Source organism: Colossoma macropomum, unplaced genomic scaffold (genome assembly GCF_904425465.1).
Source record: "Colossoma macropomum unplaced genomic scaffold, Colossoma_macropomum, whole genome shotgun sequence".
Lineage (NCBI taxonomy): Eukaryota > Metazoa > Chordata > Actinopteri > Characiformes > Serrasalmidae > Colossoma > Colossoma macropomum.
This window is the reverse complement of record NW_023494809.1, coordinates 24,294,996-24,321,924: the sequence shown is the minus strand read 5'-3', so window position 1 is coordinate 24,321,924 and position 26,929 is coordinate 24,294,996. Positions and strand designations below refer to the sequence as shown.

General features: G+C 39.1%; 1 protein-coding gene across 1 annotated transcript; it reads right to left on the bottom strand.

Annotated features, from left to right (window-relative positions):
- Nucleotides 1–1,257: 1,257 nt before the first annotated feature.
- On the bottom strand, nt 1,258–26,237 carry mtmr6 (myotubularin related protein 6). The gene is made up of 14 exons (XM_036558421.1): nt 26,001–26,237; nt 20,850–20,969; nt 16,930–17,092; nt 14,611–14,768; nt 11,183–11,311; nt 9,275–9,409; nt 8,126–8,258; nt 7,602–7,711; nt 6,666–6,791; nt 6,330–6,379; nt 4,578–4,778; nt 4,357–4,491; nt 3,343–3,469; nt 1,258–1,891 (listed from the first exon to the last, which is right to left on the bottom strand). The coding sequence occupies exons 1-14, from the start codon at nt 26,022–26,024 to the stop codon at nt 1,571–1,573; spliced, it is 1,932 nt and encodes a 643-aa protein (XP_036414314.1). The 5' UTR covers nt 26,025–26,237; the 3' UTR covers nt 1,258–1,570.
- Nucleotides 26,238–26,929: the final 692 nt, after the last annotated feature.

Below are 26,929 nucleotides of genomic sequence, written 5' to 3'. Positions count from 1 at the left end.
AACTCCAGCAGCACTGCTGTGTCTGATCCACTCAGACCAGCACAACACACACTAACACACCACTACCACAACAGTGTTACTGCAGTGCTGAGAATGATCCACCACCCAAATAGTACCTGCTCTGGTGGTCCTGTAGGGGTCCTGACTGTTGATGAACATGGTAAAGATGGGATAGCAAAGAAACAGATGAACTACAGTCTGTAATTGTAGAACTACAAAGTGCACCTATATGGTAAGTCGAGCTGATGAAATGGGCAATGAGTGTAGATACAAGGTAGGTGTACCGAATAAAGTGCTCAGTGAATCTATCTCTCTATCTACATATCCCTGCATAAATGTTTATCAATGCTTATTCCAATAGGAGTCATCTGTCTTGGCAAATGTAACCTTTATAGCTATTAGATATTAGAATAAACATTATAAACATTTATATAGGGTTATGTCAGTTGTAATGACAAGCTTATGTAGGTGTCGTGTAGCCTTATGATTAGCGCACTACAGCAAAGTGTTACTGAGTTTTGCATCTGACGTTATTTTTTTTTCCAAGTTTTATTTTTGCATATCTTAGCCAGTGTTTACTCTTCTGTCACCACAAACCATGATGACTAGTACTACCACTACTAATAATATATACTACTATAAACACAATGTTTTATAAACACATATTGTCCTATAAGCACATAGTGTTTAATAAATATTTTAGTGTTCAATTAAATCCAGTAAACTTGCATGTAACAGTAGAATTATACAGGGACTCTTATTGTGATAGCATTGCCGCTCCTGCTGAAGGTGAGCGAAGTTACTGAGAGTAAAGAGTTGGAAAAAAAAGGTTAATTCCGTGTTCTCAGTGGATTTGTTTTCTAATGACATTCATTTACTAATTCTGACACACGGTGTCATGTATGAATCCACAAAGGCAGATTTAATAGGTAAATTTAGTGAGAGCTAAATTACAGCCATATCTGTTCAGTATGCAGAGTTCATGCTGTGTCAGGTTTTCGTTTGAATGGTTCCTCTCATATGCAGTGCTCTATTTTTACTTTTAATAATGTAATCATCAGCCTAAACTTACTTTATATAGCTTGTGTCAGGTAGCCAGTGTCTGGTATCTGGTGTCTAACAGCGTCTGGTAGGTAAAGCAAATCGTCAAATGTAAATATTCAACCACAGAAAAAAGTAAAAAATGAAGGGATGAAGCTGTCTCGGGGGCTCTACTTTAGGACCCCCGCTGTTAACCAAGGCAAAAACACCAAATGCTTTAGTTGAAGAGATTCTGTCCTCTCTTCATTTAAACATTTAATCTTTTTCTTTTAGTGCTATTAACATTCTTAAAAAAAAAGCAAAACAATGTTTCTCATTCAACACAATGGCAGATATATCAGATCTGTAGTGGATCCTTTCCATACATTCCTTCATCCTCCTATTTTACATATGGAGGTCACCACAAAAGCCCTCAGTGAAGGCACATACACACACACACACACACACACTTCTCTTCGCTGAACCTGAAGAATATACAAATCTCTTTATTTTCCAGTCCTTCTAGATTCCTCCAGTATTTTGCAGTTTCTCAGCAGGTCATTCGTGCCACTCCGAACTCCAGGCTGACTATGGCTGGCTCACTCTTGGAGCCGAACGAGCCCTGGATCTCTCCGTAGCCGTTCTCTGTGGCACTGCTGCCCTCTACTGTCCGCTCTCCACCACTGCCACCCGGAGTGTCCTCCAGCGCCTCTTCACCGTACACCTCCTCCTCCTCGTTCTCCTGCTGCGCCTCCTTGCGGCTGAGCGGGGCCCCCAGGATGAGAGACTGGGGCCGGGGAGGGAGGCTGCGCTCCTTCTGCTGGCTGTGGAGCTCCAGCGGAGAGGTGCTCACCCCGAACTTCTGCAGTTTCTGTAGGGAGAGAAAGACAGCCAGAGGGGCAAGGGGGGCATGCGTCACATCAGAGGAACAAAGGGAGCAAAGAGATTCTCACAAGAGGCTTCCAGGGTGAACAGAGTGAACAGGAGGAGTGTGGAGAGACAGAATATAAGATCAGGATAGAAGGAGGCATGTTTTATAGAGATAAAGTTTGGAGCCATTTGTAACATTGAAAGGTGTTATTTTATTCACTAATAACTTTCGCAGTGTGTAAGTGGGATCAACAAGGACTTACTAAATGATAATCTACTCTAATCATCTATTTATATATCATCGTCAAGCCTAGAGATCCGATCATCACTTTCTAAATTTGAGGCAATTCTCAAAACTGGACATAGTAAGTAGTAGCATTAGTGAGTCAGGAGGAAAAAAAAAAACATGCTAAAAAATGGTGTGCAAGTGCTGCTGTGAATCACCTTGTAAAGCCTGAAATAATTTTGAAGTCAGAGTCATTGGGTGAGATTTTGCAGCCCATCATACCTCCTTGGTATCATCATCACACGCACAGGCTCAAAAAGAAGGTCTTGCTCAATGGTTAGGTCTCAAATGCAAAACCAACATTATACTGATGAAGATCCGATGACAACAGCTGATAATTCACTCACATCCTAAGAAGATACATCCTTCATAACGTTTTGACCAAGTTCTCTTAGAATTCTCTTTCAAAGCGATTGCAATCATTAGATTCATCCGCACGGGGAAGGGTTCGAAGTACAAACCGATTTTACAAAACGTTCTTCTGTACGTTGGGCGCAATTACACATTCCTGCCAGAGAGGTCTCCAAATTCCCAAATCTTACATAATGTAGCTATAATTACTAATCTAATATAGCTTTCCCAATTATTACGGAATCATCTACAGCAGAGGTTCTACCAGGCAGCTATTTAAAATACAATGACAGCTGCATAAAATATGTATTCATTGTCCATATTTTAAGTAGGAGGTGCAAATGTAACTAAACAACAAATCGGTTGTACTTCGGCATGCCAGGAGAAGTTAATCAATGAGCCTATGAAGTTAATAGCCATTTGGAGAAAAAACATCCCCCAAAAAATGGCAATTTTTTTAAAGCTTACAGTTTTTTTTAAAACCAGTGAAGCTACAGAATACCAGAATAAGAATTAGAGCATTTTATGCATGTACCTGCAAAACACTGGTTTTATAAGATTGAAAACAGTGATTTCAAAATTTTAAATGCTGATTCCAAACTTTTGAACTGCGGTGTATATAAAAAGATGGAGGCATATGAGAAGCACAACAATGGAGAGGAGTGAGATGAAAAGAGGTAGAGAGAAAAGAGGGAGAGTTTAAAAGAGGAAAGTGGAAAAGTTAAATAACCGAAGGCGAGAAGGAAACCTAGTGACCTCACAGAAAGGAAGGACGTTGTAGGAGGCTTGAAGAGAGTGAAAGAGAATGTACTCACTGCCTGCAGCTCTCGCGCTGTGCTCTCCAGCTCCTTGCTGTTCTCCTTCAGCATTACAGTGTGTTTGAGTATAGACTGGCGTGGGTGCATTGAGCGGTCAAACTGATGGTACATGTTCCTCCAGAACCTGGGACACAAAATGCACAGAGATCAATCGTCTGCAGGATGTCTCTCTAGTCCGGATGTCTGGATTAGTTTAAACTGGGAAATTACTGTAGTTTAAGTTTGGTGACTTAATCCAGCACAAATCTGCAATGTGTGTAGTTTTTACCCTCAGACTAATAATTCTGGACTGATTGACCTTCTTTAATAACAGTCCTCTTCAAAATGACCTCATAGTAACGTGGAAACAAAACGTGGGTAAAGAAATGGCCGAGCTGCATTGTTATTGTTATTGAGTGCAGTGTTTAGTGGTAGGCAACATGACGATATGTTATCTGGATAAATGACATCATGCTTTCTTGAGCACATCACACATAGTATTATTAGCACACTGGCATATGTACCATCTATACATTTATCATTGAGGTTTACTAAAAGTCTGAAAAATATATGATGAGCACCCCTCACCACTGTAGCTCGGTGAGAAGTTTAAAAAATGCTATGTTAGATCACTTTGCTTGCTAGTTGTGGTGTTCAAGGCAGTGGCTAATGCTGCTAATGTTCACATGGGCTACTTAGAAAGAAGCGCAATAAGTGTTAGTTTCTTAAGTCTATACATTTAGTGTGAAGTGTGATGCGGTGTCAAACTTCTCGCCCATAAAGATCAGCTCCTTCTAAGCTTTGCAAAACAAAATCGATTCCTTGCGGTTCAGACTCTTTGTATAGGCTGCAGTATAGGGATGTGCTGTATGCTGTGGGCAGATTTCCAAAATATGGGTAGATGTTTTAGAATCATATATCCTGTACAAATCAGCCTTAACATTACAGAACCTTCCCTGGTAAAACTAATCCAGCTCTAGTAGTGCTTCTACAGCAGATGTTTGTTTATGAGTGGAGTTGGGGTGGGCGTACTTGAAGTTCCAGGCCTGCGTGGAGGGCTCCAGGACAGGATGTGTCTCTGCAAAGCTGGGGCTGTACACAGGGTTCAGATAAAGCTGCTGCTCGCTTAACAGATGATCCCACAGCGAGTACGTCCTGTCTTTCAATCTGCAATTACAAACACATGCTGCGCATTAGCCTGGTGAAGAGAAGGAAATGTTTTCACGTGTGTGCACATGATACGACGCACTTACTGGAGCTCCTCCCTCTGCCGCTGGCTGTTCCCTAGGAAATTACCGAACTGGCAAGAGTGGACATGCTCATGGATCTGAATGAGGAACCACTCGCTGAACTGGAAGGCCTGTGGGAACTGCTCTGTTAGCTGCCACACGCATTCCAGAAACTGCGTGAAGATGGGAGACACCTCCTTCGGATCCCCGTCCAACTGGTCACACCTAAGGAGGTGACAAAGAGCCGTTAATGCTGGGATCACTGAAAGGTCTTTAAACAAGTGTGCACAAAATATGCTCTGCGAATCAGATGCGTCGGTCCCACTTTATATTAGGTGTCTCTAATAACTGTGTAGTTACACATGAATAACATATGTAACAACACTGTAACTACTGATGACAGCCAATGTTACAGAAGAACGGCCTATGTAATTACACGTGTATCATGAATATCACACTGATTATACCTCTCTATAATTACACTGTACCTATATAACAACTACACAGGAACGTTCCTGTAGTGTAGTGTTAAAGTTACACTTTAAAATAAGTGGACAGTTCCTGTGTCGTTGTTATGTAGGCACTGTGTAATAATGGAGTGGTGATACAGACATTGCTCTGGGGGTAATACACATTTAATACACATTTAATTAATGTCATAAAAGTTACATTTTAAGATAAGGGGTCATCTGCTGTACTGACACACTACAGAATGGTTTACAGTTAAACATAAATGCTAGCTGAAAGTCAAGAAAGCTGGCAGATACAGTGTAAGTAATGTCTTAATGTAAGTTATTACATACTTCCTTTTACTGCTGGAAAAAAAAACAAAAAAACTGCTGTTCCAGTCTGATTACAAATGTAATCGCATTAATGTTATTACATGAGAGAGAATAGGCTGTTACAACTATTAAGATACACTTGTGTAATTACATAAGGTCTACTTCTGTAATCCATCTGTAACAGTGACACAATACAATCATCATTGTTGTTGCATAGGTTGTTCACATGTAACTACACAGTTATTAGAGACACTTAATATAAAGGGGGACCAAATTTTATTTCAATACAAAGAATCCAACGGATCTACAAAATGGCAACTTCACAGGGGAAGGTAAAAACTGTCTTTACTTTTACTGTCAAGAAAAGAAAGACCATTCATGCTGAAATTTTTACCCAATGTAAAGGGCAGCTGTTGTGTTCAAATGATGTAGAAAAATAAAAATTGGAAAAAAGGTCCCTTTTTTTGGACAGCAACAATTTAAAAAATAGTCCATATTAAAAAGGCAATTACAGTATAATATCATTTAATAGCTTTTTGTTTTTCCCAAAACACTTAGACTAGTGGATAAACATTTAAAATGATGTTTTGCTGTCTACGTTATAATACTGAAATACGCACATAACATCTTATTGTATATATCGCTGCTGTCGGAACAAAACCTTGTATTTTAATTTCTGTTGCTTTTCAGTTTTTGACATAATTTGAATATGCATGTTGCCCTTTACATTGTGTGTAAATTTCATGATGAATGGACTAAAAGAAACAGCCCAAAATTACTTGGAAAAACATCGGGTTCCATTGACTTACATTAAAAGTAAAGCATGTTTTTTCCTTCTCCTGTAAAGTTACCATTTCGGAGATAAGAGGTTTTGTTCCGACAACAACAAAATATTAAATATAGTTTATTAATAACATAATAAGCAAATAAAAGTGATTCCACACTTTTACACTCTAGTGTACATTTCATACACAGCATGCTTGCTCATACATACCTGTCTGCAAACTTGTGCCCAAAGGAGATCCAGTCTTTCTCAATAAGTACCTTAAAGAACATGAAAGAAATATCAAACACTGCTGTGATATCAGCTTTCTGTGGCAAAGATTTACAGTGAACTGTTATAATGTAAGCCAGCCCCTGGGGACACCCCCCAGTCAACACTTCTGTTCTACTCCTGCTCCAAATGCATCTAAGCCACCTGACTGCAGGCTGCTTATGTGTCTCAGGTGTTTTAGGTGCTGGAAGAGAACACAAATGAGCACCAGCAGGGGGTCTCTGAGGATCACCAAGGTCTACAGAAGACTACAGTGAAGATCAAATGGAAATCTACCATGAAGCCTTTGATAGTGCGGTAATAGGGGTCCATGAGCAGGGCTCCCAGTGAGCAGACCTGGGCCGTGCGGTCCCACCCATCTGAGCAATGGACCAGCACACTGGCCCCCTCCACAGTCACTGCCTGCAACAAAAACACAGCCAAGACAGCACAAGCTGAAAATCACAAGCTTATCTGGACACAAAGGCCACTGAAGACAAAGCTAATTGATATACAACTCACGTACAATAGTGTGTAAAAGTCAGAGACCACCCTTCATTGATTTAATTTCCAGTCAAAATGACCATTTTGGTATAATTTATTCATTTTTCAGCATCAGGAAAAAACAGAAAAATATATTTAACAGAAAATAACACAAGAACCTTAAATATATTCAAATTTTCAGTGTTTAGTGTTTCTACACTTTGCCTTTATTATAACTTCCATTCTTTTCAGGAGACTTGCTTTCAGTTTTTCAAAGAAGCATTCAATGATGTTGAGGTCTGGACCCCAGGGTGGTCAGTCCATAGTTTTGAGAACACCAGCACCTCCTTTGTTTGATGTTTCTGTCTCCTTGACAGCTACACATCCTTTCAGACCCATAGCGCTGAGTTGTCTTCTCACAGTGGAAGGATAAACAGAAACACCTGTGGATTCTGATCTGAAGCAGCTTGATTTTCTCCTCTCTGTTTATTTTGATGGTGATGGTCTCGGTGGTCTACTAATCAATTTTTGGATCATTTTTTGAGTATTAAAAACTCCTTTTCTCCTTCCATATGCAAATGGCTTATCTTCCACATAATCTCAGAAATATCGCCCCACAAATGAATAACTCCAGCTGTTCTGAATAGAACTAAATCAAATTAAATAAATAAGGGTGGCCTCTGACTTTCGCACAGTACTGTACATGAGTAGGGTGTGTATGCATGTGCTATGTAAGAAGTTGAGGCCAACCTTTGCAAGGAAAATGGCAGCATCAACAATAGCCTTGATGTGGCGCAACCAGCCACTGTTTTCAAGTCCTACCAGGTAATCCGTCACAGAGAGAGAGCGCGTACCCACCACTGACGGGGGACAGAGAGAGAACTCATTAGGGTTGTACAAATGCATCGATGTGTCATGATGCTTTGATGTGAATGTGGTGAATCCACATGGATTCTGGAATTCTAATTGATTAAAATAATATTAAATAAAATTATTTTATTTTATTTAAATAAAATTCTTGGTCTAAAATTTTCAAACAGATACCAAGCTTGGTGCGTTCTCAAGTCACATTTGTGTATTTGTGTATTTTTAATTGTCCTGTATCACAACTAATGAATCAAATCAACTTGTGGTAAACTTTGAGTTTCCATAATGCATTTAAAGGATGATTCAAAGAATCATGATTCAGCATGATTCTACAACCCCAGGAATCACTGAGCTGAGATGGGAAACAAGTAATGTGCAACATTTCCAAACACGTTTCGTCCCCAGACCTTCTAGAAGCTTCTGTAAACTGGCTCTCATGACGTGGATGTTCTCGATGCCCACAAACTGGAAGCGGATGTTGGAGTAGTTGTCTTCATTCTCATAGCCTTTCCCCGCTGCCCGATTCGCCAGCGCATTCAACTAGAAGACATTCAGAGAAGAGGATCAAAAGCCTGATGCTAATAAATGCTGCAGTTATAATTCAAATAATATCTAAAACGCCTTATATTTTAAAAGTGGTGGTCAAATCTTGAGGCAGATAACAAAGAGATTATTTGTGTATAAGTGCAGTGTATTATACACTACGGTTCATAAGTTTGGAATCATAAAAAAACAGTATGGTGGCATATACATGTATAAATTTATCCCAATATACTAGTCCTGTGCAATTGCTAAGTTTATATAATTACAAATAATTAAACCGAAGTTATGAATAAATAAATATATACATACATACATAAGAAATTTTCAATGTGTCCAGAATGATGTACAGAGCTGTAGAAGATTCTAAAATAGCTGCATGAATTTTAAAATGAACATCCATAGTGCCTAGTACTTCATAAGGGCTCAAGGCAGACAATACAATCCTGTAAATAAATAATTACAGTATATTATCTTTGAACAACTTCTTGAAACTACTTGAAATCGCTGTTGTCGGAACAAAACCTCTTATCTCCAAAATGGTAACTTTACAGCAGAAGGAAAAATATACTTTACTTTCAATGTAAGTCAATGGAACCAGACTTTTTTCCAAGTCATTTTGGGTCATTTCTTTTGGTCCTTTCATCATGAAATTAACATACAATGTAAAGGACAACAGTCAATTTCAAATTATGTCATAAACTGAAACACGACAAAAATGGAGATACGAGGTTTTGTCCCGACAACAGCAAAATGCTGAATATAAGCATCTAAAAGTTTCTTTTGTCTACTTTAGATGTACAGATGTTTTGTTTAGTTTAGTTGTCTTGTGTACAGTTGTCAAACCTGCATCATATAAGCTGTCATTATACATAAAGTAACAAAAATGTTTAATATGAAAAGGATTCCAAACTTTTGAGTGGCAAATTCAAGTATTTTGGAAGCAACAAGAAGTTATTTAGTGATATATAACACACACACACACAATATGGCAAGTGATTCCAATGGTAACGTACCTTAGGCCTCGTGTCCATGACGTAAACGAAGCGGTTGTTGTGGTTGGCTTTGCTGATGGCCTGTAGCATGTGCTCATCCTCCAGACAGCGAGCGCTGAAGCCGGAGAGAGGCTGACTGCACCGACACACTGCGGCCTACGATACACACACACACACAACACACACAAGCGTGCAACTCAGCCACCGCACAAACATACACAGTCCACTGGCAGGAGGACAGAAGGGTAAATACAGACAGTCTGGAAGTTTAATACCATTAACCAGAACAGTGAGTAGGTAGTGAGCTGGCACCAGTACAAATACTCCTGATAAGAGTGGGCAGGAGAGAGAGATCAGGCTGACGTTATTAGAAAGCTGTTTTATGTCTTTGTGCAATCAGGTCTTATCTCATTCACCACGCACAGGCAAACATTATCCACTCCCATAACTGTCAACAAAGAACTCAACAAGCAGCCTATATCAGCCACGACCTGAACAACTACGACAAGGTCAAAGCCCACCGGCCAGAGAGTACAAAAAGGGTGAAAACCCACTGAAATTGACCTGTCCATGTTCCGCCTATAACTGTTTGGACAAGCTTTAAACCTTGGGGGCCAATAACCTTCTTCATGAGGGTTGGATCAAAAAACACAGGGAAAAAATGACCAATTTTTTTTTCCCCCAAGTATGAATTTTAACTACATAACATATACATAAAAGTGTATCTTAGTCAATGTTAATAAGGAACCAAAACTACTAATTATTATTGTGGCAGTTATAATAATAACAATAGTAGTTATAATGGTTATTATTATTATTAGTAGTAGTAGTAGTTGAAGCAGTTCTAGTAGTAGCAGTAGAGGCACAAACACATGTCCTGAATGTATGAATCCACAAATAAAGATTTAACACTCAGTCTAAATTAGAATAATAGTTAAGTTACTCATAGCTAAATTACAGTTACACTCTGTGTGCATCGTTCACACTGCATCAGGACTTCGTTTAAATGGTTTCTCTTGGATGCAATTTCTTATTTTAGCTTTTAACAGTGTTAGCTAAGCTGATCTTATATAGCTTATGTTAGGTAACTAACCAGGAAGTCTAGTGAGTGAAGCACATATATCCATAAATATTCAGTCACGGATAAAAAATGATTTATGTGGCCTGTATTTAAGGACAAATTGTGAGTATGTGATGAGCCATATGAAGGCCGGTAGTTTGAGACCCCTGCTTTACAGAACGCTGACAAAAATCAACCTTATGAATTCAGGCCTGACTGTAGATTGGATACATAACGTTGAATTTCCTGTTTAAAATCCACTACTGAGCTGGATTGGGTTGTGGTAACTAACTGAAACTAGGCACTCGATCTATCCTAACAGTGTGACCTTACTTATACGGTCGTATGCAAAAGTTTGGGCACCCCTGGTCAAATTACGTTTTGTTACTTTAAGTAAAACAGAAGTAACACAACCTCTAAAGATGTGCAAATTTTAATGCATGATCAGTGTTCATTTACTGAATTTAACATACTGAGAAAAAATATAAAATTTAATTTTTTTATACTTTTATAAATTCACTTCCCAAAACTCACCCAAATAAATAGGCACTGGCCACTAAAATTTGCAGAAAAATATCATATTTAAGTGTGCTCTCTGTAGAGGATGTGTTTCATATTTTCAGTTAGAAAATCAACAAAACATGCAATCTGACCGTTTAAATGACTTTGCATATGACTGTTTGTAATCAATATCACTTGAAATCAATAATTTACTCTTGACAATAAAAAAAGTTGTGTTACGATTTCTCATTATGCTGAACTGAATTTTCTCCACTGATCTGTGAAGTTTATTTGTGTGCAGAGCATGGCTAGGTCAACTGGACACTCTTCCGCTACCATACTTTCTCTGTAAAGTGCTGGACTCTTACCTTCTTTTCCTGGTAAAAATAGGTCAGGACAGGGAAGCGGCCTTTGCTTCTGAACTTGGAGCTTCCAACGATGATGGGCTTACTGGCTGTAATGGGTACGTACAGGTCTCTGGGGTATGTCTCACAAACCTGCCCAACAGGATGGAAAACAGTGCATCATGTTATTATATCATTTACGCACCACAGAAAATGACAATTATATAAGCCATATATAAATACATACCGCAGGCCAAAGGTTTGGAAACACTTATTCATACTTCAATTTCCAAGTTTTTGGGCATTTTTTACACTAATCCTCATTACTGTAATGCACCCACACACTTGTTTCTTATTTATTTATCTACTTTTCAGTATAAAAAAAATAGTTTGCATTACTTTTAAGTGTTGAATCCTTTCCTTTAAACTCTAAGGATGTGAACTAAAACAACAAAATGTTATGTGGCACAAGTAAAAAGAAAAACCTTAATGGCTGTGAGGGCATTGGGGTAATAAGAAAATTGCAAAACACTATACTATGTAAAACATATATGCTTTAATAATCTGCTTTAAAGTACTTAGTCTGATTGCAGTATACAGATAATGAAAAGAAAAGTGGGGGAAAAACACTGTTTATATATTTATATTCAAATCTTAATGTTTTGTTGCGGTGATGAGAATTTGGTCACTTAAATTGGGAGATAATGTTAAAAATGAATTTAAAACCAGTGAGACCATTCAAGTTAGCTTTTAATTATCCAACCAGACATCATAGTTTTAAATACACACACACATTTTCTAAGCCGCTTATCATTCTGGGTCGCAGGGGAGCTGGAGCCTATCCCCTATCCCAGCGGTCATTGGGTGGAAGGCAGGAAACACCCTGGACAGGTCGCCAGTCTATGGCAGTAGTTTTATATATATATATATATATAATATATATATATATATATATATATATATATATATATATATATAAAAATAAATAAATAAATATAGTTTACATTTTTTTCCCAAAAATGGTCCCAGTATTTGTCATGTTTGTGAGAATAACCCAAACTGACTTCATCGGAAAATATTGCTCAAATATTTTTGGCACGTAGTGTACAATTATTGGCACCACTGATAAAAACAAGGGGGGGAAATACTGAAAAAAATTCTTTGTTTCTTAATCAGGCTCAACTTAAAGCCTGATAAAAAGAAGATATGACACATATCTAACCCTCCAGTCAGGTAAAACAATTCAAATAAAAAAAACAAATCTATATAAAAAATATGGCACCTTTTTATTGGCACCTTTGCGTTTAGTTTTTTGTATGCTGAGTATCTGGTCAGATAGCTGCTTCTACTTGTTTGCTAGAAGAGGTGAAGGCTCTTCCAACTCTTCCCACGACAGAGGTCCTTTGTCTTGTAAGATGTTCTTTCGAAATCTAATCAGGTTGCCTGATAACCTCATAAGAGTAAAATGTAGGGCGACAACGTCCTGAATTAGAGTCACTGACGGATATTCTATCATTATCCTGGGTAACTAAGCAGCAAGCCTTTGTTCAGACTCTTCAGGGTTATCACGAGGAGGGTAAGAAATAGAACCTCAGAGGTCAGAAACAGGGCTTTAGTACTAAGACATGTTGTGTCTTGCACCATATTAAACACACTGGAGAATCCTTTATGTTACACTGTTAAATGCTCAGTTGGTGGGACAATTTATCTGAATTTGCTGGATCACAACAGCTGCTGAATGCTCTTCTATGACGCCTGAGCTTGGTCAGGATGGTCACAGCACATATTAGGTATGTTTATGTGTACAAAATAAAAAAAGTAATTTGGGTAACACGTAATAATAACAGCCCCCCAAAAATATCAACTTAGTTAATATCTAAAAGTTTGGTAATGATAGTTAATAGCTAAATAAGTGTTACTTGTGTACTACTAACTGCTACCACTGGAATTATTAACCATTTACTTAGTGACATGCAAATAATTAAAGCACTGTAAATGCTGTTCATAAATGTTTTATATTTAAGTGCAAAAAGTAATACTGTATGTATAAATACATTATAAAGACAAAACATAAAAGGGCCAATTAAAGATTAATAAATGTTCTAAAAAGTATATATTAACCACTAAATAATGATTATCATAGCATTATGGAAATATCACAAATATCAAGACTGTAAATAAATACTTAATCAATTAAAATTGATCACAGCCAATTCAATCATAAACTTTACAAATTTATTTTATGCAACTAAATAAATGCTTAACATTTCAAGTTATATAATTAATGAGTTGTGAGTACAAATCGCCAAGTAACTGGTTAGTAATTCAAATGTGTATATGCAAATGTAACTACTGTGTAATTATTAACAAATTATTAGTAAATTATTAAGTTGCTGTTTATTAAGGCCTGCAGTTGTAAAGTGTTACTGTAATCTGACAATGGAAAAACTTTTTCCATTGACATGAATCAGTTAATAACTGCTCTAAATAATAAATAAATAAATGACTTCTACAGTTGCTTTGCAAGCTTCCAATTAACCCACCGAACAATGACATGTAACATCAAATCCAATTTAAAAACACAAATGACACTTATTATTAAGTTTTTTACATATTGGTACAGGTATAAATTGTTTAATTTGATTAAAAGATACTGTAGTATGCAGTTTACATGAACACTTATTTACACTAAACTGCTGAAATCAGATATTGATCATATTTTTAGTCTGCACATAAACACTAACGTGCACATAAACGCCCTCACTGAAGAGGTTTATTTGGATATTGCAATCATCTGTGATATCAATATTGCAAAGACCAGTCTTATAACTTACAATATGAATTGTGCAGACCTAGTCCTAGCATCTCTGAAGAACACGTAATACACTACGTGGTCAAAAGTTTGCGGACACCTGTTCATTCAGTGTTTCTACCAAAATTACGAGTATTAAAAACGAGTTTGTCCCCTGCTGCGGCAGCAACTGTCTACTCTTCGGGGAAGGCTTTTCACTAAATTTTGGAACATTGCTGTAAGAATTTGATGGCATTGAGCAGCAGGGGCACTAGTGAGATCAGGTATGGATGATTAATTCTGGATCTCAAACGCCACTCCAACTCAACCCAAAGGTATTGGATGGAGCACCATCACCCTAGAGAACGCAGTCCCGCTGCTCTGCAGCTCAATGCTGGGAGACGTCATACCCCTCTAACCTACACTTGGCATTAGACATGGTGACCTTAGGCTCAGGTGCGGCTGCTGCAGAGCATCCTGTTCTATTGTCAGTGCTTTTCTATGGAGATTACACAAGCTGTGTGTATTTGAACTCCTGTGTCAGCAGTTGGAGTACCTTAATGCAGCTGAATTCAATAATAAGCAGGGGTGTCCACAAACTTTTGGACATATAGGGTATCTTCTATGTTTCTATGTATAGAGATCAACCTTTTCCATCTACCTTATAGTCTCTGTTGACGTCTGTCAGCTGCCACTGGTCACATGGCACACCCATACGTTCAAACTCTGCCCCGAGGTCAATGAGCTGCCAGCCCTCTTCTCTCTGCTGCTCGTTCTGTTTCGGGTTGTAGGAGAACGCGTACAGTTCACCGTATGACACTGTGCACACACACACACACACACACACACACACACACACACACACACACACACAAAGACAATTACACAGTTACAGAGAGAACAAAGTACAAGGCAGCAGATGCATTCAGATCACCATCTGGACACACATACACACCTCCGAGCCCTTGAGCCATCAAAGCATGACCTCTGCACCTGTGGCGTAATACATGCTCATCAACTCCTCTGACTTTCCCAAAACTTTGTTGAGCTGACACTGCTCATCAAAAGTTTGGGACAACTTCATTTTCTCACAATGTATTTAATACAAATTATTGTTTTCTTTGTCCATCTGCCTCAGTTTTTTTAAAAAGACTAAGTCAGGTTTGTTACGCTCTCTTCACATTTCTGGGTTTGCTTCTGCTGAAGTACTCGCTGCTGGGTTAAGCAGTTTCCATTAAAACAACAACAATAATAACAAAACAACAACAATAACAACAGTGGCTGAGTACAAGAATAAGTCCCGACAGTGTGTAATATTATTAAAAGATTCAGGTAATCCAGATGAAATCTATGTGCAAAAGTAAAAGGCCGAAACCACAACTGAATACCCGTGACCTTTGAACACTTTTATTTATTTCTAACTGACAACACCAATCCACATTCTGCACGTTACAACAGCATGGATGCATAAAGAGAGTGCAGCTGCTAGAATGGCCTGTCTGCGGTCCAGCACTGTCTCCCACTGAAAACTTGTGTCTTATTAGCTCAAAATGAGACAACAAAGGCCCTGTGCGGTTGGAATGGAAGAAGACAGCCTGGTCTGATGAGTCCCATTTTCTTTTATATCATGTGGACGGGTCGGGTCATGTGCGCCGGGGGAAGTGATGGCACCAGGGTGCACTGTGGTAAGAAGAGAAGCCAGTGGAGGGAATGTGATGCTCCAGGCAATGTTCTGCTGGGAAACCCTGGGTCTGGATAGTCATGTGGATGCCATTTTGACACATGCCACCTATGTGCCCTTCATAGCAATGGTCTTCCACTAGTAGTAGCCTCTTTCGGTATTGCCGTGGCCTCCAAATCTCAATCTGATGGTGCATCTATGGGATGTGCTGAAACAAGTCCAATCCGTGACGACTACACCCCTCAAATTACAGGACTTCTGTATAACTGGCAACTTCATGCCTGGGTGGGTTGGAGCCGTTTTGGCAGCACACGAAGGGCCAACAGCATGCTAGGCGTATCATATTTGGGGTCATCTGTATATATGACACATGCACTTTTACAGCTGCCTTGCAACCCACTAACAAACCCACTGAAGAACACACATATCCAAGCATTTGTGACAATATTACCATGACAATAATGCCATACACCACATTCAATCTCCTTGTGATGTCAGCACTCAAACTTTTCAGGTGTTTAAACCAATTTTGGGCCAAAAGAGTTCTGTCAAATCATTACTTAGACAAAACCTGCTCTTCATATCAAAGAAGACACTTTGATGAACTTTGAGTATCATAAAATATAGCGCAAGTATTGGTAAATACCAGTGTTTTATGATAGCAAACCCTGTGAGAATCATTGTTCTTATTTAACTGAATATCAACTGTGAGAATATTCAAATATAAAAAAAATGTAAGTATGACAACGTTCTGCTGTGTGGCAAGTCTATTGCAAAGATTCAGCATAACTGTTATACAAAACTGGGGAAGCTACTTCTCCCCTAAAAGTGTGGCCTAAAATGAATTATGCATTCAACAGATAGTTAAATGAGGCTGCTATAATGTGATGAGCTCACATGATGAGTTGAGTCAATACTTTTTATTGTAATGAGTTTTGATATCCTGCTCATATCCGCTCGTTTCCAAGTACCTCTGAAAAATTTTACGGCATCAAGTGTTACATGCTCAAGTCAGTTAGTGTGCGAGTGTATTCGCTTAAGTTCAGCATGCCAGTAAGTAAGTATGTGCAAATCCATTAAAAATGCAACACATCAGTACAAATACATGTGCCTTATGATTTATAATCATCATTTTATGCTTTTCACCAATCAAAAAACGCATATAAGACGTAAAAAGGGGAGGAATAACTTCTCCACTACTGTACAAAACCGATGCATGATGGTGAATCTTGCCAATAAACTCTCCACACAGCGAAAGACTCCACTGTTTCTCCATCCTCAAACTTGGCACGTGCCCACCTGGCCGGAGCAGCCGGAGCAGAGAGCTGTAGATGTCATGGCAGTCTCGCTCGCGCTGGACCACAAAGTGTACAACCCTAAAGTTCCGGCACTGGATAAGCAGCGGGCAGCCAGTAGTGGTTAGAGAGAGCTTCTCCACCGACGCTATGTGGTGATGAAGGATCTGCAGGAAGAAAGCACACAGTATCCCTGTTATGTGTGGCGCATTTTTACAGCAAATCAAACAGTTTCCATCTGTTACTCCTGAATTATTCTCAACTCCTTTGACTCAAAGTTCTGGGGCACACTGAAAGTCACCAACACCTCCCCAGCCGCCTTTCAGAATGTGCATATGAATGCAGCTAAAAGAGGCATTTGTGTGGAGTTTCCAAAGGCACATAATTACCATATTCATTCAATTAGCTGCATAGCTGTTTTGAAAGCCGTGGTCTGGAGAGTCATTAAAATGCACATTTATCTGTAGTTCTGCATAGAGGGACCCTTTTGCCCTTGAATGCAAAAATATGCATATGTACTGCACAATACAAGGCAAAGAAAAACTCCAAGCAAAGAGAAAAGGCTTCAGGCACATAAGCAGTCCTCAGTTTTTCAGAGGAAATGGAAACATAAAGTTGGAACCTGTACACTCCACTCAGTACAGACACAACAAAAACTTACGTAACACGTACATAACTTATGTTACTTAGCTAGCTAGGTAACACTAGATGTTAGTATTCTGAGCTGGGTTGTTCTTAAGTCTGGCTTTATTGTTGCCAAAATTTCATACATGCCGTTTAACAATAATTCTCATCATGTTAAATGTCAAGCACTTGTTAGCTTTAGCTATAGGAGCTAGCTTACTATTTGGAACAAAATTCAGTTCTGTATAGCAACAGCTAGTCTCAGCCCTCCCAGTTATACGGATCGTCTATCTATTTCATGCTAAGCTGGCCTCAACTATCGGATTTCGTCAGCTGCATTCTGATTAGCGAATAGCATGTCCATGTAAATGTCTCTGCATGTCCATGTGAAGTTTACGGCATCTTTTAAGACTCTTCAACAGCTTCTTTAAGGTATGAAAGTAAGTAGTTTTAGAAGCTTTTGTGTCAAAGTAGTTCTTCACCACATTAAGGCCTGATTTCAAAGTCCTTATATGAAAGTCTGTCCACTCAACAGCCATCTTGGCAATGTCGCCAGGCAATTATTTCCACATATCCAAGATCAGACTCTTCTCAGTGAATGAGCAGAGACCTATAAATTTCACACTAAAAGCCAAATGAACTTTTCAAATCACTGGTACAATCAGCAGTACCGTTTGGCTCAAATAACACACAAACGGGGAGCTGTTCCCACTTGCGGCTTAAACAGCAAGCAGGGATTTCTTGGGAAACATACGCCATGTTTAGCATTACGAGCTTTCCCATACATTTGGGACCAGTTTCCTCCTTTATAGCGTCTCTACTGAATTTATACTTTCGCAGCAGAGTGCCATGCAAGACTCCACAGATGGCATGAGAACCTGAAGCGAACACCTTAGTGCTTATAGTTAGTGCTTGGGTCGTTGCAGTATTCTCTCTGATATGATATGACAGAGGTATCATACAATTTCCTGTAGATGCAAACCAGCAAAAAGCTCAGCAAACCTCCCTTCAAATTCTTTCATTTTGAATAAAGCGCTAAACACGCTGTGAGCAGCAAGTTACAATGAGTTAAATATAAACCCAGCTTTAAGCAACCAATAGTGTCACATTCTCTGACAATAGACAGAAGTCTGGCTTGCAAGACAGGGGAATAGTTAACGTTAATGTTAACTACAGCTGAGATCACTTATCGATTTAATATCAATATTTCATAACGGTCAGGAAATTGCTACGCAGAATTTATCATTTTTTTCTGTCCACTTTTATGCATGAGTGCTCTGCGCTGTTACACAGGCAAGTGGTCTTAGCTTAATGTTTAGTTGTCATGAGGTCTTTTCACACCAAGTCACATTAAAAAATATATATATACACTCATGCAAAGAAGACAAAGAGGAAGAAAAAATAGATCTATTTGGTAATAACAGCAAGGAAGTTAATGTCAGTGAGTGTGCGAAATATCTGTTGTTTTATATAATGAAAATATTAATATTTAATTTAATTTGCCTCTTCATTTTCAGGAAAATAACTTAGACTTAGACAGACTTTAGTGTCATTCAAATTTACACCATACAGCGTGCTTTAGAATGAAATTACGTTGCATTGGCTCAGAGTGGATCAGGGAGAAAAAAAATAACATTAGCATTTTGCAAGTAATAGTTTGTGTGTCTTCTCAGAACTTGTTACTAGCTTAACCATGGAAATGCTGTAGCACACTGAGCCCATTATCAGTCATGTAGTTTACTTGAAATTGATCAATCCACCCATGTTATTAATCTATTTGTAACATCCCAAGTACTGCTGGGTAGTAAAAGCAGAAATATGCTATTTGCTTATTTCCCCCATAACCTACTTTCTCTAAAACTGGATTTTAGAGAATGTAGCAATGACACCTGCAGAAACTACACCTATGCACATTAGAAACATACTTTCCTCCTGTAATCTTTGGCACAGAAAAGAATCTTGCATAAAACCACATGGAACACAGAGCACTGATATGGTAGGTGTGCACATCTCTGTGCAAACAGGCAGCATTTTATGACCATGATATTGAGCTCCAGCCTGTAAGATAAGGCCAATTCTCTGAGCTCTGCTAACATACTGTGTCAGATCAGGTCAGTGGGGCAGAGGCACTGGTGTATATCTGACTGTCACCTGTGCCATGTGGGCCATTTGTATTCCTGTCCTCCTCTGGTCTTCCTACACTTCCCAACATGCCACACTGTCAGGTTTCCTAGGCAACAGTGTCTACTCCAATAGCAAAGCTCTACTAACCTTGTTCCTTTGGCCTAATCCACTTTCATGCTGAAATCAAAAGGAAACCTCTCTTTGGTGTAGTGACATATTGAGATCGGGTAAAGCCTTGGATACACTGAACAACTTCTAAAATTTTACAGATCATGACAAGAATGAGCAAAATTGAGATTGAGCTTAATAGGCCTTTGCATCACACACATTTGTGCTCAACTGAAACTAGATAGAGAAGCAAAAAATTAGTGCTCCTCAAATTTTCCAAGTTCTTCAGAAATCTCAGGCTTGAGCTGACCAGCACAGTTTGACTGGAAATTGTGACTATAATCAGGTCAGAACGCATAAATTAATGCTGGCTTAAGTCCTTATTTTCAATAAATGCTACTTTTAACACACCCTTATCAATATTACTTAGCCATTTACTCTTGAGAGAATCCCCAACACCATCGTAAAGCAGTTCATCTACTCTATTAGCTTGAGTTACATTTGTTAGATGGCCCTTTAGAGGGATGTGTGATTGAGTCAACGTAAATGTAGATTTCAACAGCAGAACATGCCAAAAAAACCACTTGATTTACTATGTTTAAGCTGGGATTTATGTAATTTGTCCCTCTGCAATTCCTGCTAATGTAACTTCATCGCCACGTCCCAAACCACACACTTCTGTACTTCACATTCTACACTAATGAGCGCACCTCTATCGGTATATGTGCTATTTTTACACACTATATAGTGTGCTAGTATGCGGTTTGGGACGGGGCGTATTACTTTACTGTGATAGCTTGCCAGCAAGCTAAGGCTTGCACAGCTAGCCATAACAAAAACAACACGCAATGAAGCCAGACTAAGCAAACACTCACACAAGTTTATGTTACTCAGACGTCACTACAAAGTTTGCTTAGCTAGCTAATTAGGTAGTCATTGGGACAGCTTAGCCCAGAGGGAGTGCGTTCAGACTGACAAATCTTCGTCCCCTTGTGTAACAGTCCTGAGGCGAAATCAGCGAGGGTCTGGTAAAAACAGTATTGAAACAGTACTGAGAAGTTGTCTTACCCATAACTCCTGAGCACTGGATGCGTTACTCTCCACAAAGATCAGGTGTGTGGCGGTCAGGTGGAGAGTTCCTGTAGTGGACTTGTTGCTGAAGCGATCTAGCAGCTTTACCTGCTCTACCTGTGGACAGAAGTACATCATGCATCAGTCATTCTGACAGAACATAGCAACAACTATGGGTCATTAAAAACGACTCATAAAGGCTAGAACCAAATCTGAATGGAGTAAGAGTCAAAAATGTTAACCAAATTGACACTGAAAGGCAATAATCAGAGGAGAAAGCAGAGGTTAGATGTTCTATCTCTTCTAGTGTGGGTCAACTTCACACTGGTCGTCTATTTCACAGCTTAAAGGAGCATTCCAGCAAAAAAAACTAGCATTTGGTTGTTATTTATGTTGTTATGCAGTTTTCTGTAGCGCAGCGCTCATCCTTAATGGTTTGACAGAATTCCATCTATCATGGCTGCGTTTACAGGCAAAGATTTTTGCAAATCCAATTGAATACTTTATTACTCTATTCAACAATCTGATGGAAAAACTTCGTTTACATGCGCACTACAAGTAATCTGGTCCAAAATGATGCGCATGCATGGAGTACCACTTAGAGTAAATATTACCATGACATTTCAGTCAGTGAGATGAGTTTTCAGTTGGCGCGCTTGTTTTTAATTGCTTTAAAATGATGTCAGACTCAGAAAAATGTACCTCACATGTACTTATTAAAGAAGGCCGAGAGGGAGACGTTGTGTTCTGAGACACATAAGCTGGACGTCCGTCCCACTATTGTCTTTTAAAGATCAGAGCATAAACTTCGTCTCCTCTGCAGACGAGTTTCTGCTCCGCCATGTTGAACGTTATACTTTAGCTATGATGCGACACACATGATCAGAACGTACTTAAACGTTCCGATTGGGAACGTAATCAGATACAGGCATTTACGTGGTTATTATTCTTCTCTTTCACTGATTATTTACAGGATTAGCCACCTCATTCAATCGGATAGAAATTGTATTCCGAATGGCCTCAATCGGACTAGACTACTCCGACTGAAGTGTGTACATGGACATATTCTATTCCGATTGAGCTATTAGTTGGATTATTAATGGATTATTAGGCTGCATGTAAACGTGGGTAGTGTTCTCTCACTACAATACCCAGCAAGCATTATGTAAATACATCACACGACTCAAATGACGGTCAAACCTTTTTTGTTTCTTTTTTTAAGGAGTACAATTACTCCTAGTAGAAGAATTAACCAGCTAGTGAAGGAAATCATGTACGTATCTGCCCCAAAGCACTTGTAATGTTTCAAAACTAAACTCTACCTTCAAGATACTTCATCAGAGGAGGGTGTCCTAGTCTTTAAACTGGGAAATCTCTCTTTAGAAACTACAGCAGCTCACATGTTGCTCATTCGTGATGCTTCTATTGAAACCTGAAATCTGACAGCACATTTCTAAGGATAGAAGAACACTGGAAGAGACGTAGGTTGGGCTGGTCTGACTGGTTTGTAACTATCCCTTATAAAACGCTCTTGCAGATTAAAGCAGCAGAAAACAATATAAGAGTACGTGACCAGCACCTGTGCGGTTTCTTTCCCCAGGCCATAATCCTCCTTAATAAGGAGGGTTTCTACATCCTTCTTCTATGATCAGTTGCGCACCTACTTTTATAATATAATAGTATATCCACTGCTCTCACCTTTAAATGTACTGTACAGTTACAACTGAATGAATGTGCAATAGTCATGATCTAACTACACTATCTGTAAAGTTGTCAATGTTAGATTGATCTCATCATTATCATTATATATTAGATCAATGGGTAACATGCACCATAGGTTGAACCCATTTGGTCTAGAACATAACTGTAATGATGAGATGAACCTAACATAAAGCATCTTACAGATATTTTGGTGGATCTTGACTTTTGACCCTGTATTTATTAAGACACATAACAGCCCAGTACTCAAAGTGGCCAAAGCCAGTTTCTCCCTATTGACAGTCTTGCCCTCTATATTACAAAACATTAAAGGGAAATTCCACCAATTTTTCTACATTTTTGCATGATTAAACTGTTAAGAAGAATCTGAATTTTCCACAGTTGTGGTGATAGAAGCCAGACAGAATTAAATGTCTCTAAAAGCTACATCACTAGATCACTAGTTCATCATTAGATACTGTTTTACAATATTTTTTTGATCCACTCATGGAGGAGAGGCACAGGGCGTTGTAAGGCTAAATAGTTTTCTGGATTCACCACTATTTCACCATTATCACCATTACATACAAAAGCTCTGAAGATATATGTAGGTTCACCAGTCATTTTGGAAGAAGTATGGGGGACTGGTTGGTCATCATGGGATAGATCTCGGCCTACGCACTAAAAAGCTGAGAACAATTATACACTTAATGTTCTGCACACATGAACGTTTTCACATTAAACCTCATTGTCCACATTCCACAAAACCCTGAATTTCAATGATTAACAATGTCTGAAGTCTTTGCGCTGTGTCTAGGTGTGAATATGTGTACTTATTGTCAGTGTCTCATGTACAATGTCTCATGTTTTTTGGTTACTGTTGCATGCAAATTCCCCCAAGGCAATCGATAAATTAAGTATGCATGTACGTATGTATGTACAAATGTTTCAATAGTTCAGTAAAATTATCATCAGAGTTCATGTTAACCTGAACATTTAAAATAGCACTGATTTCCATCGTGTGAACAGTTTCTAATTTTCATCGTCCAGGCTTCCAATTCATCTGCAGTCATAACTTCTCATGATCTTATCGCTGTACATCTTGTTGAGTTAACCATAATTCTCCTCTAGCACTGTAGTGTAGCTCCAGTGCTCAGGTTACTGATATTACCGATATTGCCGCTTCTGTGCTGTGTTTTGGCTTTAATTGATACTTCAGACTCTACATCCTTCAGTGAAACACGTGACAATTCATGGCATTGCAGCAGCTGGAAATATCATTTGTTTTATTAAGAGCCGTCAACAGAACTCGCCATTTAGAAGCTATTATTTGAATGACAGGGCTACAGTCACATAGTCAGTCATAGCAGCATACAGTGCACAGCAGCTGGGCTTCAGGGTGGAACTATGGATGATATGAAAGGTCAAACTATGAAAATGAATCAATGGCATTTAAATAAAAATGAGTGCCACTAATAATTTGACGCATTAACACGTTATCAACTTAAGTTTGACACCACTACTATCTATCTATCCAGCCATCCATCCGTCCATCCTTCTGTCAATCTCTGCCGTTTTCAATAATGCATGATCATTTAAAATCATATGGGTATGGTCAGTTAATTGCTTTACAAAAAATATCAGCACTGGACAGATGTTTAGGTTTGACTGATATTTGTCATACTCCGGAAGAGCAGAATGTTTAGGTGATGCTGGGCTACGGTGCCAAAATGTCTGCATTTTACTCATTTTTTGACACGTGTAGCCCTATAGGAATAATTGCTATATATCTCTGTAATGCTAATCCAGGCAGATGTAGTACAAATTACTAATTTTATAACTGTTTATGTAATGTATCGGCAGATATATATGTGAAAAGTTTAAAATATCATCCCAGACTAGATAAATCCCTTGCCGTTTTATTCATGTAGGCCACAGCTGCAGATGGGCACTAGAAAGTAAGGTTAATTTAATCCCTAGGTGGGTAATTTGCCATTTAAAGCTGCTTCTGGGTGTGGTTCCCTAATCATGATGGCTGAAATTAAAAGCACACCTAGGCTTTAGCTTTTGCTGCCTCTGCTCCTCTGGGAAAACTTTCCACTAGATGTTGAAACGCTGCTGTTTAGTGGTCTGATTGCATTCAGCCACAAAAGCATTAGTGAGGTCAAGTACAGACGTTGCACAATCAGATCTGGATCACAAACAACAATCCAATCCCAAAGGTATTGGATGGAGCTCCATTACTCTATAGAACGTAGTTCCATTGCTCCACAGCCCAATACCGGTGGGCTGTATCCCCCTCTGGCCGACGCTCGGCTTCAGGCCTGGTGAACTTAGGCTCATGTGTGGCTGCTCTAGAATCCTGTTCTGTTGTCAGTACTTTACAATGGAGATTATACAAGCTGAGTCCCTTTAATAGTGGTGCCTGGATGCTTTTAGAACATCACATTGACACTTCATAGCCAAAACAGCACAACATGAGCAGAACCAGAACATTCAACCAAACCAAAAGCAACGTTAGACGCATGTACAACCCACCACAGTGTCGTTACAAACACTGTGGATGGCCACAACACAAGACCTGACCCTATACCAGGCTGAGACATTCAAAAAGGAAGGAAATGCCAGGAATAAATAACCACTAGTTGCTCAGAAAACCACAAACCCCAGCAAAGCAGCACTACCCGGCCTATTCTGCTGCAGCAGGAACACCTTCCACATCTTCTGGAGCTGGCTCATCCATCCACGGCTGTCAAATCCAGTATCAGGTTGCTGAATGTCTCTACAAAATGGCCTCTTTGGAAGGCTATTCCAGCTAAACCTACATAACCATAGCTCAGAAATGCAAGGTTGCTCAATGATTTTGCTGCAGCAAGCAAAATTCCAGACCCAACAGAGAAGTGTAGACCCAGTTCAGTTTATCACAGATAAGCACCATTCATCATTTGTCATATGGGTAATGCAACTGGACCAGCTTCAGTAAGTAAGCAAACAACATTAAGCTGTTTCAGTGGTGTAAAGTCAATATTACAGTGTTGCTACAACATCAGCCGGCTAACATAACTGCATCTGCCTAGATGTTGCGAAATCAGAGTGAAACCGCATCATCTAATTCAAATGAACATATGACGTCTCGTGTGTTGTCATCTAGTGCAAAACAGCACAACTAAAAAAGCCGACTATGAACAGTTCTGGTTTAAACCCCATTAAGAAGGGTGAAATCCCATGACAAGCAAGAAAAGCTCTAAATTAATGCTGATGTATCTACGAGGCTGAAGTTGGCTGCCTATTCGCCAGCTGCTTGCTCGAATTTGCCCGTTCCACCTTAAATGGTGCAGCAGTTACATTCTGGCGCATCGGGTACCAGAATGAAACTGCTGCACCATTTAAGGTGGAACGGAAAATTTCGAAAAAGAATCTGACTTGAGCTTTGTACTGTATCTCCATTACCTTTGGTGTTCGGATGTGCTCCATGAGGCCGCTGCCGCCGTGTTGTCAGCGAATCGAGCGATAAAGCAGAAAAGGGCTGTGAACAGATGGAAGTTCACACATGAAAAAGGGGCAACAGAAACGCTGCCTCGGTCGAAAGCTATTCTACCCAGTGCATCATCTCCGTTATTTGCTTATAATCTCGACCAGCCTTCTGTTTCTGCTTTCTGACCTGTAACTTCCTCCTCGGGGCGGGTCTCCGCCACGTACGGCGAAAACACAGAAGGGCATGCTGGGAGTTGTAGTTCGCTAACCAAACCATTCAGAAATCTGATATGTGGTAAAATATGGGTTTCAAATATATTACATACAGGGGGGTGTCCCAAAAAAATTGACATCATTTGGTAGTCTAATAACAGCCAATTCACCCACAAATATCTCTACAAAATTACAAAATGCGTAAAAACTAACCAAGTTTAATTTTTAATGTGAGGTTGAAGAATAATGTTCACTGGAAATGAAAAGGCATTTTGTGTGTTAGAATATGCTTGTACACAGTCAAACAAGAGTGTGCAGCGAGCATTTTCGAGAGAATTCGATAAAAATGCACCAACTGGAAAGCAGATTTGGACAAGGCACAAAAAATTCAAAGAGGAAGGCTGTCTGTGCGGGGCAGAGGGGTCTGGACGACCACCAGTATCGGAAGATATTACATTTGTGACGCTTTGTGAAATCAGTTATAAAATCTACATCCGTCTGAATTTCTATATATGGATTTCCCCTATATCCAACTTATTAGTCACATATGGACATACATGCTGACTTATTTGAAATTGGCTATTTTCAAATATGACGCATATATTTCAGCCACATGTCAACATACACAAACATGTGTGCAACAAATATATTTAAGAATATATGGTAGAAAACATTACTTGTATATGGAAGGC

Excerpts from the sequence above, each read along its gene's own strand:
- mtmr6 (XM_036558421.1), bottom strand. The coding sequence starts at position 26,024 with ATGGAGCACATCCGAACACCAAAG. Across the intron at positions 8,259-9,274 it reads TCATGGACACGAGGCCTAAG|TTGAATGCGCTGGCGAATCG; the intron begins GTACGTTACCAT and ends AATGTCTTCTAG. Across the intron at positions 7,712-8,125 it reads TTTACAGAAGCTTCTAGAAG|TGGTGGGTACGCGCTCTCTC; the intron begins GTCTGGGGACGA and ends GTCCCCCGTCAG.